A 15,660-nucleotide genomic window follows, 5' to 3' on the forward strand; every position below is an offset into this window, starting at 1 on the left:
ATTTAAAATAAATTCATCACTAAACTAGCATAAACATGATTAAGCTGACATACATCAAGATTGTATTTGGCTCGTAATTTCTGCTGTCTTGCCCATTTCCCAGTGCTTCGGTGTTTTAAAGTCATTCTTTCCTGCAATGAAAACAAAAAGATGATTAGAATCAATTAAAAAACCAAACAAGAAAACTATGTACACAACTTCTAGGATTTGTTTATTTTTATTTATTTACACATCTCAACAAGCTGAGCCCAATTACAGAGATGGGAAACACACGGACAGGGTATTGTATTAATGGTATATAATAAATATACACAGGGTTGGTCTTAGACCTAGTGGTGCCCGGCGCAAAAAAAAGAAATCAGTAGAGATGTAAAATTCTCGAGAATAACCTTTTGGAGAATATTCTCATCTAGGAGAATATTCTCTGGTAGGACTACTATTATAAATAACTTAAGAATATTCTTATAAGTTCTTGATGAGGACATTCTCCTGTTATTTATAATATAGTTACATATAATATTCAAGTTCACAGATGCCTTAATGGTACGCCCTTTACATGCAGAAAAATTAGTAGAGGAAGCCTTGTCAATATATTTCAACATACTTGCTCATATGAAGAAGAAACATCAAACAGAAATCCCAATGTCCTTTCAGAAAGCATCGCCAACAACCGCTGCACCCTCTTTTACATTCCCCTTCTACCTATGCGTCAACCTGCTCTTCTCATGATGTTAAATAAACGAGATTAAAAAAAAATCCTATGGTTTAGGTTATTTGCAGATTTCTGCATTCATGGTCATCTCGGGAACGTAACCCCAGCGAATACGGGGGGGGGGGGGGAAGACTGTATGTGAACAAGGATGCTGAGTGCAAAGGATAAAGCTTTGTTGGTGAAGTTGTTTTGCATGAACCTGTGGTGGTGGTCATGTGAAACACATACTGCTGTAATAGACGATTTGGAGGCATTCTGTTCGTTACTTGCATATCTTTTCTTTGTTTTGTGTACGTCAGCGCCACTTATCGGCTCTTTTGAGGTTTTTCCTGTCTTGAAAAAATTCATGTGACTTAGCGATGTCACCTGCAAACCGTTTTTTATTTTGGTTATTTTTCCAGTTTTTATGCTTCATGGCTTTTTTAAGTTTCTACAGACTTTTTTCCCACCCCATATATACCTCATGCTTAATGGTTTTGATAATTCTTTTTTCAAGTTAAGACCTGAGGTACGCATATGCTTACTTAACTCGAATGGGCCTAGAATTAATATCAACAAAAATTATTTTCTTTTTCTTTTTAAAGGGCATTTTGACATACAATAAACACAAATCAATCAAAAATAGTTTAAAAATAAAATTTTTAAAGTCAGTTTTGGCTCAGGTGCAAAGAGGTAATGTTGCAAAAACTTTTTTTTACCATCCACAGTTTCAGGTATCCACGAAATAAGACAGGGCAAATTACATGATGAAAAAAAGCCCTACCGAAAAATATATATGACATACACAGTAGAACATCGATTATCCGAACACAATGGGACCGAAAGGTGTTTGGAAAGGTGAAAAGTTTGGAAAATTAATTTTGAAACTAACTCGATAACGCAAAGGAATAAATTGAAATTCAGCAACAAAAGCCTTAAAATAATTAAATTTAACCGACTTATTCTGAAAAGTAAACGAAAAAAAGCAGTGTATCACAAAAAAAAATTTGTAAAGAAAAAAAATAAAATGGTAAAACAAATACATATGTGCATAATAAATAACACCGTCAAACCATTCAAAAAAAAAAAAAAATCTATCTTATTGCTAATTTGCTCATACAACATTTTGCAACCTCATCCCGTAATAGTTTCAACATTAAAGATTGAAGTGGGTCAGTGTTAGGCCGTGATTCTAACCACGTGAGACATTTTGTGAAACACTGTTCTGCCTCACTGTGCGTTATTACATCTGCCATTGGTTCATCTTCATCACCTTCACAGGCAGCCTGATCAACTTGATCATTCACTTTCTTAATTATTTCTCCATCATCCAAAAAATGATATCTCGGATGGTTACTATCAATTTTCAACCACTGAGACACATCCTCTTCATGACAGGACTTGAATACAGGGAGTTTTTCAAGCATATCTAAGCATTCTTTCGAATCTAGAAGATTTTGATCTTCTTCAGTGGTTGCGTTGAAACCATGAAAAAATACAGGTATAACTTCCTAAAAAATTTTTTTATTTTACTGCAATTTTTTTAAAATCACTGATGGTTGCCACACCTACTCCGTATTCAGCTGCAAGTTTCTACCAACACTCGCTTTCACTCTTTTCACAATTTCCACTTTTTTTTTTATGTTTAAAACAATGTGTTTTCGTTTTTCTGTACTTGAGAAAGATGGAAAATGTTGACACTGCTAAAGCTAAATAAAGATTGAAAAATATGTTTTTAAGCAAGCTAGGAAAGATACTCCCCCCGACAAAACCGTGATAAGAACTGTTTTGTTGTCAAGAAGACCCTCGCCTCCCTTCCATTAAGGCTCACCCACAGGATTAAGATGTCTTCGTAGATGATAAAAAAAGTGACAGTTAAATCTGCTCCTATTCCTTGCTTGTTTGCTTTCCACATACTACATACACTAACTACATACACTGTATCCGGATCCACCATTGTTTACATATATAGCTCACAGTGTAACGAAAATGTGATTGCTGGACACAAAAAAGGTGAGACAATATAAAATCGATAAAAATGACTAGAAATAAGGACCATTTCCACGGGGGCCTAAATAGTAATGTTACAACAGGTACGGTATGTACAATTGTTTGGACTGATTGATTCAAGTTCCAAGAAAATACCAACTGTGTTCAGCATCATTGACTATAGAAAACTGAAAATGAGTTATGTTGAAAAGGTGTTTGGTTGACTGAGTTGTTCGGAAAATTGATGTTCTACTGTACTTGTGTATAAGCTGAGTAATTTTTCAAATCAAGAGACTCTAGGTTGAGTGCCGAGATGAATTCGGAAAGAAAAAATGAGTCTTTGCCAGGAATCACACAATGGACCTCTTGCAATCTTTGCAAGCACACTCACTATTGTACCACAGAGACAAGACTTTTTTTCCCTCAAATAATGCACAGTTCGCTGAGTAGAGAAATTGTAGCCTCTCTTAACTTCAGCAAGTGTCCTCCAGGTGGCAACAGTAAAGATAGGACTAGACGTTTTTTCTCAATTTGTAACATATCAAATCTAGAGATTTCATCTTGCATAATACCCAGAAAGTCTCTTGATTTGATATGTCATGGGCAGAGAAAAACATCAATCTCTAAGCTCAAAATTTTGTTTTTCATAATTTTTGCTTATAAACAGATCAGTTTTTGGAAGAGAAAAAAACGGAGCCAGAATTTTCCCAATACCCACTATAGCAGGGATGTACAATGGCTCATTAGCCAAATGTGGTCTGCAATGTGAATTCCAACCAGTCTGTGAACACAGGATCATCTTAATGGCATAATGGGTCTCCAGGCTGAGCAATGCAGAAATGATCTGTCATATATTCATGAGTGAAATAAAAGAAGTTTCATGAAAACAATAATAATGAAACCCAAAAACTGATTTTACCAGTATTCTCAACTTGTCAGTTTCTTTAATTTTTTCCTCTGCTGCTTCTGGATCGGTCTTTTGCAACTCTTCAAACTCTTTCATTAGTTTTTTCATTCTTTCCTTCTTCAATATTCTGCGATACCTGAAAGAAGAAACATAGATATTGAACAAATAAATTTGAAAAAAAAATTAAGTAGCAAAAAAAATTTTTCAAATAGTTTTTAAACATATTATTTCCCTTATTCAAATAATCTTTTTTAATCAAATAACTAAAATACTAAAACCCATGATTTTATTTAAAAGAATCAAATAAGAGAGAGAGAGATAATACATATAATATATTATATATACATACAAGATATATCCTCATTAGTGAATTTTTATTTGAATTGAAGATGCACAAAAATAATTTTATAAACTAGACAACCAATACACAATTCCAGCACGTAACTTTATAGTGAAAATGGGGACATACTTTTTGCTTTTGATCTTATTTTGCCGTCTGGCTTTTGCTTCTTTAAATGATAGTAATGCACGCATCTTCCTGAGCTCTGTGTGCCTAGCTTTAGCCTGAAATAAAATTTAATTTTTTAAAATCTCTTCATCACTTCATACAAATACTCATCTAGGTAGCTAAAAAGTAAAAAAAAAAAAAAGAATTACTGCCTATAACTGTATATGGTTGTCATTCATACTAGAGTAGGCAAGTTTTAACAGTTTCCAATCATGATCAAACTCAAAAATCACAGACATATATTAATGTTTCGAAAAATAGAATATTTTAATACTGCACCAAAAATAAGAAATTTTGACAGTTAAATGATAATACAAAATGAAAATACAAAAAATAGAATCAAATCAAATCAATCTTACCTCAGCCAAACTCATGGCCTTCAAAGCTTTCTCCTCAGCATCAGTAAGAACTTTATTCTGATCTAAAACATTTTCACTCTTGCTCAAAAGCTTAGATACTTCTTCTTCAAGTGCATTTTTGGACTGAAAAATTACAAATAATATTGATGCAACATAACAAAAAAAAGATAACATATTGAATAGAAACAATACCCAGCAATCAATAAACAGTGAAGTAGCTGAAAGAGTTCTTAAAGGGAAATAAAAGGAGGAATTCAGCAGCCTAAGTTACATGATACTCAACATCATGCACTGTAAAACCTTGTTATAACAAGAGCTCGCAATCATGGGAAATATTTTCGTTATGACAAGACTTTTTGTTGTATGCAAAATTTAAATTTTTTCCCACAGCTCTGTCAGGTACAGCTTGGTAATTTAGTTGCATCATAATTTTCTTTCAGATTGCTTCTATCTAATATTAGCAAATGAACAGGATTTTTATTGTAAAATTGAGTTTTGGCTCACAGCAATAAATTCTATTAAACATTTTACAAAGAATTTTGTAGTTTCAGAATGATTTATTTATTCGACAATCTACGCAATTGAAATGCTGAATTATCTCACTACTATTTAGTTGCAAGTGCAGCTCATAACCATTTCTCTGAGGAGTTTCTAAGGGATTGGTGCATGCAAGGAACATGCAAGTGTGGCCCTTGCATGTTCATGATGTTAGAGATATGACTCTTCTGTGTTACACTAGCCCTGCAAAGTGCTTTCCATGACAAGACTTTTTGTTGTATGCAAAATTTAAATTTTTTCCCACAGCTCTGTCAGGTACAGCTTGGTAATTTAGTTGCATCATAATTTTCTTTCAGATTGCTTCTATCTAATATTAGCAAATGAACAGGATTTTTATTGTAAAATTGAGTTTTGGCTCACAGCAATAAATTCTATTAAACATTTTTACAAAGAATTTTGTAGTTTCAGAATGATTTATTTATTCGACAATCTACGCAATTGAAATGCTGAATTATCTCACTACTATTTAGTTGCAAGTGCAGCTCATAACCATTTCTCTGAGGAGTTTCTAAGGGATTGGTGCATGCAAGGAACATGCAAGTGTGGCCCTTGCATGTTCATGATGTTAGAGATATGACTCTTCTGTGTTACACTAGCCCTGCAGAGTGCTTTCCATATTTTGAAGTGAAAATGGCAAGAGTGAATTTTCATGCTATGTACATAAATTGAAGGTCTGCCTGCTCTCTGTGAGGAGACTTTTTAAATGAGGGACCAACTCACTTTTACGTCTCAAAGTGAAAATCACAGCAAATCAACTTCAATCTACCAACACTGTGTTATTAACATGGTTTGAAATTGGGGTTGTTATCTCACTGCTCAATTATTTAGCGCTTTATGGACTCGGTTAACATCTTTTCACTAATCAGAAAGTTTTCTTTAACTGTAAGTTACTGCCGCTGTGCTGGTCGAGTGGTTATAGTGATGGACTCGCGATGCGAGGATCCGAGTTCGAACCCCACAGTGGTGGTCGGCTGAAGTTGGTTTTCTGTCGTTCCCAACTTCAAGGCGCAAATGCGAGCTGATCTCCCCGTTAAAAAGTCTCGCCACAGAGAGCAACAGTCCTATAACGATAAATCATTCAATCATAACACTTCACTCATAGTTAGAAAAACTGGTGGCAGATGGCAGCACTACATATAACAAGCATTACAGAGAAACAAAAAAAAAACTTCACGTCAGGTTTCACTACACGTACACGCACATTCCCACATGTACATATTCGTTGGGGGTTCCGTGGGGGGGGGGGTTGGGCGGGGTGCATGTGTGGTGTAGCAGTAGTAGGTAGGTCCTCCAAAAAAAAATGAGTCGGGGATCCATGATGTTCTTAAGTCAGCCACCTCGTTGGGCAATTTGCCTGCTGTGCCGTTGTATTTGTATTTGTTAAATAAATTCTGGCAGTGAAAGATAACAGTAGTCTGTCAGTCAATGGAAATAACAAACATATACATAGGTAAAACCTAAGAAATCAAAAAGGGAAGAGTTTAAAAAATTTGAAAATTATCTGCATCCATAATTTGTTAGAAGTACTTAAGAATAATGCTTGCAAGGATAATGATTTTGTGTCTGACGTAAAGAAAGTGTGATGCCAAGTGATAGTTTTTTATCCTTAGTTTAAGAAAAAAAATGTTTAAGAATTTAGTTGAAAGCTTCTTTCTTTATAGTGAAAGCTCCCTAATTTTCAACTTGCTATAACCTTGCTATATTTTTTGCATTTTCAACATTAGCTTTTGAGAATCCTAGCAAGTACCTTTTTATAGCAAAGTTTTCATTATAAGCTGCTCATTATACATTGTATTTCCAAAAGTCTTATTTTGGAGTTCAGGCATTTTCTCCAATTTCTAGAAAAACACTGGCAAATCGTGTTTTGAAATTTCGGTCACAAGAACACAATGCTTGTACTCACAATTCCCAGTGAAAATTTAGCCACAAGTGCCTTTAGGGGACCAACAAAAAATTAAATAAGAAAAGAAGGTTTTTGATCAACAAAAAACTGCAAATAATTGGTAATTTTCATAAAAGATTACACTATTTTAATCAGAATAGCATATTATGTTCACAAAGATATAGATGTTTTCTAAGAAAAATTCAAATTTTCATCTCATGTGTTTTGACAATAACATGAGTTTTCAACAAATTTTAAATAATTCACACGAAATCTGGAATTTGATAATTCTTTATGAGATACAAGTGTTTTAGTAAATAATTTTTAATTGCTTATGCACAGGAAATATATATTTTGTTTTTCCATAATCCAGTTGCCAAATATATATATATATATATATATATATATATATTTTTTAAACCGAGCACAACTCAGGTCTATCGCCATGGGCAATTTACTACCTAGTGAGTTGTGCCAGAAGTGTAACTGTGCTGCTGTGGTGGTTGAGTGGTCATAGTGACGGACGGCTGAAGTTGGTTTTCTGTGGTTCCCAACTTCAAGGCTCAAATGCGAGCCGATCTCCCCTTCAAAAAGTCTCGCCACAGAGAGCAAGAGACCAATAAACAGTACAAATGTATTTCAATCATAAAACATCACTCATTTCACTTCTGCAGTATAGATGGCAGCACTGAAAAGTCAAACACAACACTACATATGCACTCAGACGGTTAGGTAGGGACACTTACACTTCCGACACAACTCACTAGGTAGTAAATTGCCCATGGCGATAGACCTCATTTGTGCTCGGTTTAAAAAAAAAAAATGTAACTGTGAGCGCACCTAACCATCTGAATGCGTAAGCAGTGTTGTGTTTGACTTTTCAGTGCTGCCATCTATACTGCAGAAGTGAAGTGAGTGATGTGTTATGATTGAATTACATTTGTACTGTTGCTCTCTGTGGCAAGACTTTTTGAAGGGGAGATCGGCCCGCGAATGTGGGCCGATTGAAGTTGGGAACCACAGAAAACCAACTTCAGCCAACCACTACTGATGGTGGTGCCAAACATATATTGCGACATATATAAAAATTCCAATTGAGTGCTATGAAAATTGCGAAAAAATATATGTGATATCGTGAGCTGTAATTTAAGTTACTGGCTGAGAGTACCTGGATGATAAGGGATTTTTCACAAACTGGTATTTTGATTATTTTCTGTTGCTTGATTCTTTTTTTAAGTTTCTTCATTTTGACATCATACACATCTGTTATGCTCAAGCATTTCTCTTTTATAACAGCAGTTTCACGCATTCTCATAAAACTGTAAGTTTATTTAAGATAATCAAATGAGAGAAAATAATCAAAATACCAATTTGTGGAAAATCCCTTATCATCTAGTAACTTAGCTTACACAGCTCGTGATATTCCATATATCTTTCTGAATTTTCACAACATTCAACTGGAATTTTTATATGAGTTGCACTATATGTATGGTAACAAAATTATTAAAAAAATTGATATTTCTTGAACATGCACAATTAAAAATTATTTACAAAAAATACTCATACCTCATTGAATAAGGAATTATAAAATTCCTAATTTCTATACATATCTCATGTCTAGATTTTCTGCAAATTTCATGAAAATTGGTTGCAAACTCTGCATGTTAAAATTATACATATGCTGAAAATCCAAATTTTTGTAGAAAACATATATATATCTTCATGAATACAGGTGATATTTTTATGAAAATGCGCAATAGTATTACACAAAGATAGTGGAATATTTTGTGAAAGTTACAAATTACTTGCAGTTTTTTGTCATACAGGGTTGATCAGAAACTTTTTCCTATTTAATTTTTTGTCAGCCCTCTAAATGCAATCTAAATTTTCACTGAAAATTGTGAGTACAAGCATAGGGCTCATGTGACCAGAATTTCCAAACAATTTGCCTGGTATTTTTCTGGAAATTCAGAAAATGTCTAACCTCAGAAAAGAACAGACTTTTGGAAATATAGTATATCAGACATTCACTGTATATAAATTTGTTCAACACATGTACATCATTTGAATATTATGCACATTTCACGTACATCAAATGAATACCATTAGAATTAAAAGAAGGAGGAAAATAAACTTTAAGGAATTTAAAAAAAAAAAATTGAATCATTGCATGATTTTTTTTACTTATTTGATTTCTATAGTTTATTTTGTTACATAAACTACACAAATACATCAACAATTTTTCAAAAATCATGATGCAAAATAACAAAACACAATAAATATTACTTAGTGCAGGGGTTCTCAAACTTTTTCCACCCGAGGCACCCCTTTCCTCCTAATGAATGCTTATCTGCGAACTCTGCCGGCTACCCAGAGCTGTTTCACAAAGAATATTTTTGAAAAACCTTTGTCAGGGGCGCAGCAGAACAATGACCCTGACAAAGGTTGGAGGCGCACCACGGTGCAAAGACAAATGAGAACCCTTGACTTAGTGGGTAAAATACCAACTCAATATGTAGTGAATCATACATCTGATGGAAAAAAATGAAAAATTAAGAAAGATGAGTACCTTAAAACGCTTAGCAACGTCTTCTGTGGTTTCTAAGCGAAATTCTGGTTTTTTCAAAGGAAAAACAATTTGCTCTGCCTGTATCAAATAGAAAACATGAACACTTATTCATAGAATTCAAAAATCTATAAAATAATTTTATAAACTAAGTAATTTTAATCAGAAGATAAATATCCTGCAGTTTAAGAAAAGCCAATGTTAAAGCATTCATGGAGTCCTGGAGTGCTCAATCGACTTCATAACTTCATTTCATTGCTTCATTGATATTAAATTATTTACATCTTCCAAAGTTAATTAAGTTACTTACAAGTATATAATGATCCTCAAGGGACCAGAGAAACATATTGTATGATGAATTTATTATCACATAGATGGAATATATATTCACACTACAGAAATTACACCAGAATCCAAAAGTAACATTGTTGAATAGATGATTATCCTTATAGAGGGTATTGTTATATACAGTGAAACAACCACTAATGGGGCTGAGAAAAAATTGGTGTTATTAAGAGATTGCTGTTGTTAAGAGGTTCAGTATTTTTTGAGGAAAAAATTACAATTTTTGATTTCATGAGAAACTATAACAATTTATACTATGCAGCATTACATTAATTTTGCATTGAACATGTGTCAATCACAGATGTAGTGAGGGTGCTGAATCAGTGGTAAAGGGAAAAAACTAACTGCAGAAAAAATGTGTGTCTGTGAAATTCAAATCATGAATGTATTAAATCAGTGTTTCTCAACCTATGGTCCATGAAATTGAGACAGGTGGTCTGCAGGAAGACTTGGTAATTTAATTGTAATTTATTGAAGAATTATTCAGTTGTGTTTATGCAACTGATATTAGTAATATCCTTGGTTCTCACAAAAAATTAGGCTGTCATAATCAGGGTGACCGTATTTGATCAAGAAAAAAATTACAGGAAATTATGATTTTAAGTACAGAATACCACTAATTGCCATCAAAAAATTTAATTTTTAACTGAATCAGAATTGCTGCAAATCCCAGTGAACAAAAAAGTTGATGTACTTCATGAGAGAGAAAAAAAAATCTATATTTATCATGAATGGAGTGATCATATTTCATTAATAAAAAAGTGGAAATTGGTTCTTAAATACAGCAAAATACAGAAAATACATTGCAAAAAAGTTGCTGTGTGGTGGAAAAATCAATAATATATAAAGCTAAAACTGCTGAATACTGAAATGCATGGTGGGGAAAATATTTCATAGGAACCACAACGAATTGCAATGTAAGCCACGGGAAAACCACAGAACATGACAAATATGGGAGATGAATATTTATAGCACACAATTATCATGATATAATTGAAAGAAATTATGAAAATTATCTTCATTCACAATTTCAGTATAGATCACAAATTGAAACAAGCTTTTTTGAAACGAGTGGAAAATTTTATGGAAAGTTGGTATGATCAAAAATACAGGAATGTCCCTTAAAATATGAATCATATGATCACTCTGATCAAGTTGTAAGTTGATAGTCCATTGAATTGTTTCAAACATTTTACTGGTCCTCAGGTTCAGAAACCTTTATTAGATGGAATGATTTGTTAATAAAACTGTAATTTTCAATGCATTTGATTTTGCTGGAAATTTTCATGGTCATTTTTACTGATGTGGTCTATAAGTTGGAGGGGTGCCGAAAAGATATCTTACACAGGTCAAAATTTTGTCTTGAGCTTTCCTTATGACATACAGAAGAACCTATACATATATTTATGTTCGTGGGATTCAAGGAAGAATAAATCGTTCGGAACAAATATTGAGGGAAATTTTTCATAAGATATATATCATTCTTCCTTTATTTTCATGTGTGGCCACTATTCTGAGGTTAACTATAATGTAAATCCAATGAGCTGAGTTTTATTACAAGAAAATGTGAACATTGTTGAGAGGTTATCATTGTTCGGAGGTGATATGGGCAGGACCATCTTAAGAGCAACATGGGGCCCCTGGACCAAGTGATTTTTCTGAGGCCCCTCTTCTCTTGAGGTGCCCGAGTAGGCCCATGCATTAAGACGGATGGCACTGGTTATAGGAGGTTTCACTGTAGTACTTTTACCTTTTCAATGAACAATTATTGTTCATTAATATAGTCAAAAAAGAGCATGAGAATTTCGATGAAAAATTATATACAAAAAAAAGAAAGCAAAACATAAAAATCAGAAGATATTTCTCAAAATATTTTGCAGTAATTCACAAATTTCACCAACCTGACGATTAGACTTGACAATACTGTCCCATTTTCCAACTTCTTCACTAATTTTTTCATATGCAACAGTTCTTTTTATCTGTAATAAACAAAAGAAAATATCTCAAATAAGAAAACATGAAATACGATGCGAAACTATGAAAATTCATGCACATGCATAAAAACTAAATTTTCTAAGATTTTCAGCATTTTTCTTTTAAAGCGGAGAAATGAACGACAACGCGACTAAAAAACATCATGATTACTTTATTGATTTGCAGCAAAATTATGATACCTTTTCTGACTGAGGCTTGCTCAGCGGGACTGGCAGAGTTTTTTGTTTCGAAGCACATTTTAACTGATTCTTGACTTTAGAATGAGCAGTAGTCTTTTTCAAGGTCTTTATCAAATCATTAAGCTTCACTTTTTCTTTGCCCACTAAGAAAAATAAAAAAAACTTCAGCTGAAAAGTTGTGATTCATGCGAAAGAAAATCTTGACGAATAACTTATCTGAAACAGTAAAACAAAATTAAATTGTTCTTGGTTCTTGAATAAGCAATATCCTAAATTTCATTGTTTTTGGATGGCGAGCATTTGCAATCAGGGCTATACAATAAGGGCTGTTTCATCTCTTTGATGTTACGCTTGCTGCCTTGGCTCAGTGGGTGTGGTCTTAGAGGTGCTGTGTGATGTCATTGGCCTGCCACTTTTTTTGTAGAGGACGACATTAGCATACGATTGAGATTTTTTGTTTATGGTGTTGTTTTAGTATCCCAGGTATGCACATGCAGTATTTTTATAATCTTTTTTTTATTACATAAGATAAGAAATGAATAAAAAATTAAATTGAGCAATAGTCTGTGAGGTATGCCTTTTGATATTAGCATTAAAAATAATAAAAACTTCTAACATTGTATATTAGGAATTTTTTTATATTTGCTTCGGATAGGATCGGAAATGTTAGGAACTTGTGGGTGCTCGTCTTGGTCTTTGCATAGGAAATTTAGATTTCTGAATCAATTTAGTTGGGTGCTCAGACTCCTGCTATAAATTGCCAGCAGTGCTCGAGCACCCCACAGTGTGCCCGGTTCCGACACTGTTTTTCCCATGTTTTTATGTTGCAGTTGTATTGGTAATAATGAAGTCAAAACTTCTTTTAAAGCTACACCTAATTGAAATGAAAACAAAAAGACAATTAAAATTCCAGAAAGTTCGAAAGATAATTGAAATTATCTGTCTTGAGCTGGCTTGAATCAAATAAAAAAAAAACAATAAAAGTTCACTAACGTAAATGATTCAACTGAAATGCACGAGAAAAATATTCTTAGTAGAAGTTACCTCATAAGCAAAGGCAAAATTTCTTATTTTAAACGAAAAAGGTTGAATGAAGTAAGAAAATCAATACAATATACAGGTAACAATGAAAATAAGCAAAAATATTAATTTTGAAAAGAATTCAGTAAAATGGTCAGAACAGTGATTGTGCAAACTACTGTAATTAACAAGGTAGTAAAAGCGGGTGCACTCGGTTCTGCAGGGGAATGACGTCACATGTGACATTAGGTGGTACCTACTCCAGTGACTCATGACACAGCCTTGTTACATGGCCCTGATTAAGCCATGCCCGTCCTACTGTTGGGAAAAATAGAGAAAACAATCAAAAAAAAAATGTCCTGTTTCACTGTCTGTTGTTTTACCCAATTTTAAACAAAACTTGACGTGTCTTTGGTTTGGAAGAGCAGATAAATTTTGCCTAATAATACTCAGGAAAAAATCTTTAACAAATAAGGTGAATATAAGGAAAATAAAAAATCTGTTAATGCATTTTGACATGCTGTTGGTGTCATCTTCAAAGGATAAAAAAAGACTGAGGATTCCACTTGGATTTATTACCAAATCTTACCCCTCACGGTTGCTCAGAGGAAAGAATAAACATACCTCAGTCCAAGTCAAATGTCAAGACCAGAAAGGTTTGGTCAAGGCATTTGATTTGGTCACCATGTCACTTGATGACACATAGACATGCTGTGTGTTTTATTCAATAAATCCATGAACAAACCTTGATCACAGGCTTGCCTATACTACATATAAGTTGAACAAATACAAACAATATTTATTTATTGCAAATAGTCTTACCTTCAGTTAAATTGAATTCAGATATGGTGCTACTAGCTTCGGTTCTCTGCATATTTCTAATCTATTAGTTTATCATGAACGGAAACAACCTAATGAAATGAAAAATGAATATTTTATCATTCACAACTTTCTGGTCTTTCAGTAAATAATGATAAACAATCAAAGGCAGATGAAGTGGAAAAAGTTACAAGAAGATAAGAGTTTCATTGCTTAGATTAATATCATGCATAGCAATCACATCAGGACTAAGGGTTTCAGATAACAATAAGCCATTGATAACTGCATCCACAACAAACCTGGAAAAGAATGAGATCAGGGGTCTGTCCAGACTTTTTTATGGGGTCCTGTTTTTGTGTGAAAATTTTCCTTATTTTTGTGAGAAGGGTCATTAATTTTGTGGGAAGCGTAACAATCTAATTGATCTATCACAAAAGAAATGAAATATCCTTCATTATTTTTTATTTTTTGAAGGGTTCATTTTTCAGATCCAGAATTTTGTGAAAGGTTCATTTTTGAGATCTGGAATTTTGTGAAGAATCCAAAAAACGGACCCAAATTTTGGCTGAACTGGAGATTACCATATGCATCGTAAAAAAAAAAAGTGCCACTCCATTTTCCTGATTAATTTTTTTTTAAATCAAGACAGAAACTGATAAAGAACGGAAGATATTTTTTTCTTAACTTATATTTGCCTTCAATATAGGGAGGTTATTGCAAAAGCAACAACACATTTGCATGATCATAGCAGCAACTACATCCTGATTCAGACCACACATTCCACAAACTTTCAGATTTTCAGATGTGTGGTTTATTTATAACTATGCACAACTCTGATCTATTGCCATTGGAAATTTGCTACCAAGTAATGATAGGCTTTTGCATTTGAATCAATTGAATTAGCATTTTGGAACTTTTTTTGTTTATTTATATGTTGTACCATCTATGTTACCTCCAATTTTTCTGTTGGAATATCTCGTTTTCCCGCAGGTTATGCATTTCATATTTCTATTAACTTTTTGAAAAAAGCAGTTACAGTTTTAATATCACAATAGTGTTTCTATAGAACCAAGCAAGGCTGTAGCGAGTGAGGGACTTGGAGTCTGTTCCCCCCTTCCCAAAACGTGAGAAAATGACAGAAAAAAGAGAAAAAGATGGCCAAATCTATATTTCTATTACTTTGGTCCCCCTATGAACGAAATTTCTGGCCCAGGTCGATAAGATACTCGCCTAAAGTGCCACAGGTGTCGCGAGTTCGATACCCGGTTCATCCTTGTCAGAAAACTTTCCTGACATAGGGGTACAACAGGAACGGCGACATGACCACAGAAAAAATTGCTACTGCAGGGAGTCCCACATCAAGGGGGGTTAGCGCACCAACCTCTCAGTGAGTATAAAAACAAGCCTGCCGTTCGGAATCGGCAATAAATTGTAGGTCCCGGTCTAATTAGCCCTCGTGTGCAGAAAATGACTGTGGTGCGACAAAAATGATCAAATGATCCATCAGGTTGTATTTTTTCGACACTTTTATGTTTTGTAACTTCTGCCCTTCCATTTTCAGTGTCTAAGAATATCATTATTTTGGTTTACTATTATTTTGAAGTCTGATTTTTCAGCGAGACCGGGTTTCATTTTTTTTATGGAGAATATTTATTTTTACAATTAAAAAGACTGTAGTTCATTTAAGAGGGAATTCCTAAAACAAGTCTGGATACCATAGAAATGCCTGGATCGATTTATTATTTCAAACAGAGTCCAGGTTTTATTTTTTCATACTGAGAATATTTATTTGCAATAGTATTGTTGGTTTCCGGTTTTGTTATATTTTCTAAGTTGTTTTTT

At 33.6% G+C, this 15,660-nt stretch overlaps 1 protein-coding gene across 1 annotated transcript in view; it reads right to left on the reverse strand.

Annotated features, from left to right (window-relative positions):
- The window catches only part of LOC149064488 (U3 small nucleolar RNA-associated protein 14 homolog A), a 35,276-nt gene that overhangs the window by 16,303 nt on the left and 3,313 nt on the right, over positions 1-15,660 (reverse strand). The window contains exons 2-9 of the mRNA XM_089254958.1: positions 13,822-13,910; positions 11,980-12,122; positions 11,707-11,784; positions 9,464-9,541; positions 4,455-4,577; positions 4,057-4,151; positions 3,600-3,723; positions 54-131 (exon numbers count right to left, since the gene is read on the reverse strand). Coding sequence (XP_089111084.1) covers positions 54-131; positions 3,600-3,723; positions 4,057-4,151; positions 4,455-4,577; positions 9,464-9,541; positions 11,707-11,784; positions 11,980-12,122; positions 13,822-13,873 — 771 coding nt within the window. The 5' untranslated portion in view covers positions 13,874-13,910. The remainder of the gene's footprint in view (positions 1-53; positions 132-3,599; positions 3,724-4,056; positions 4,152-4,454; positions 4,578-9,463; positions 9,542-11,706; positions 11,785-11,979; positions 12,123-13,821; positions 13,911-15,660) is intronic.

This window comes from Pholcus phalangioides, unplaced genomic scaffold (genome assembly GCF_987345545.1).
Source record: "Pholcus phalangioides strain wild (caught in Gottingen) unplaced genomic scaffold, Ppha-v1.0 ptg000042l_1, whole genome shotgun sequence".
Classification (NCBI taxonomy): domain Eukaryota; kingdom Metazoa; phylum Arthropoda; class Arachnida; order Araneae; family Pholcidae; genus Pholcus; species Pholcus phalangioides.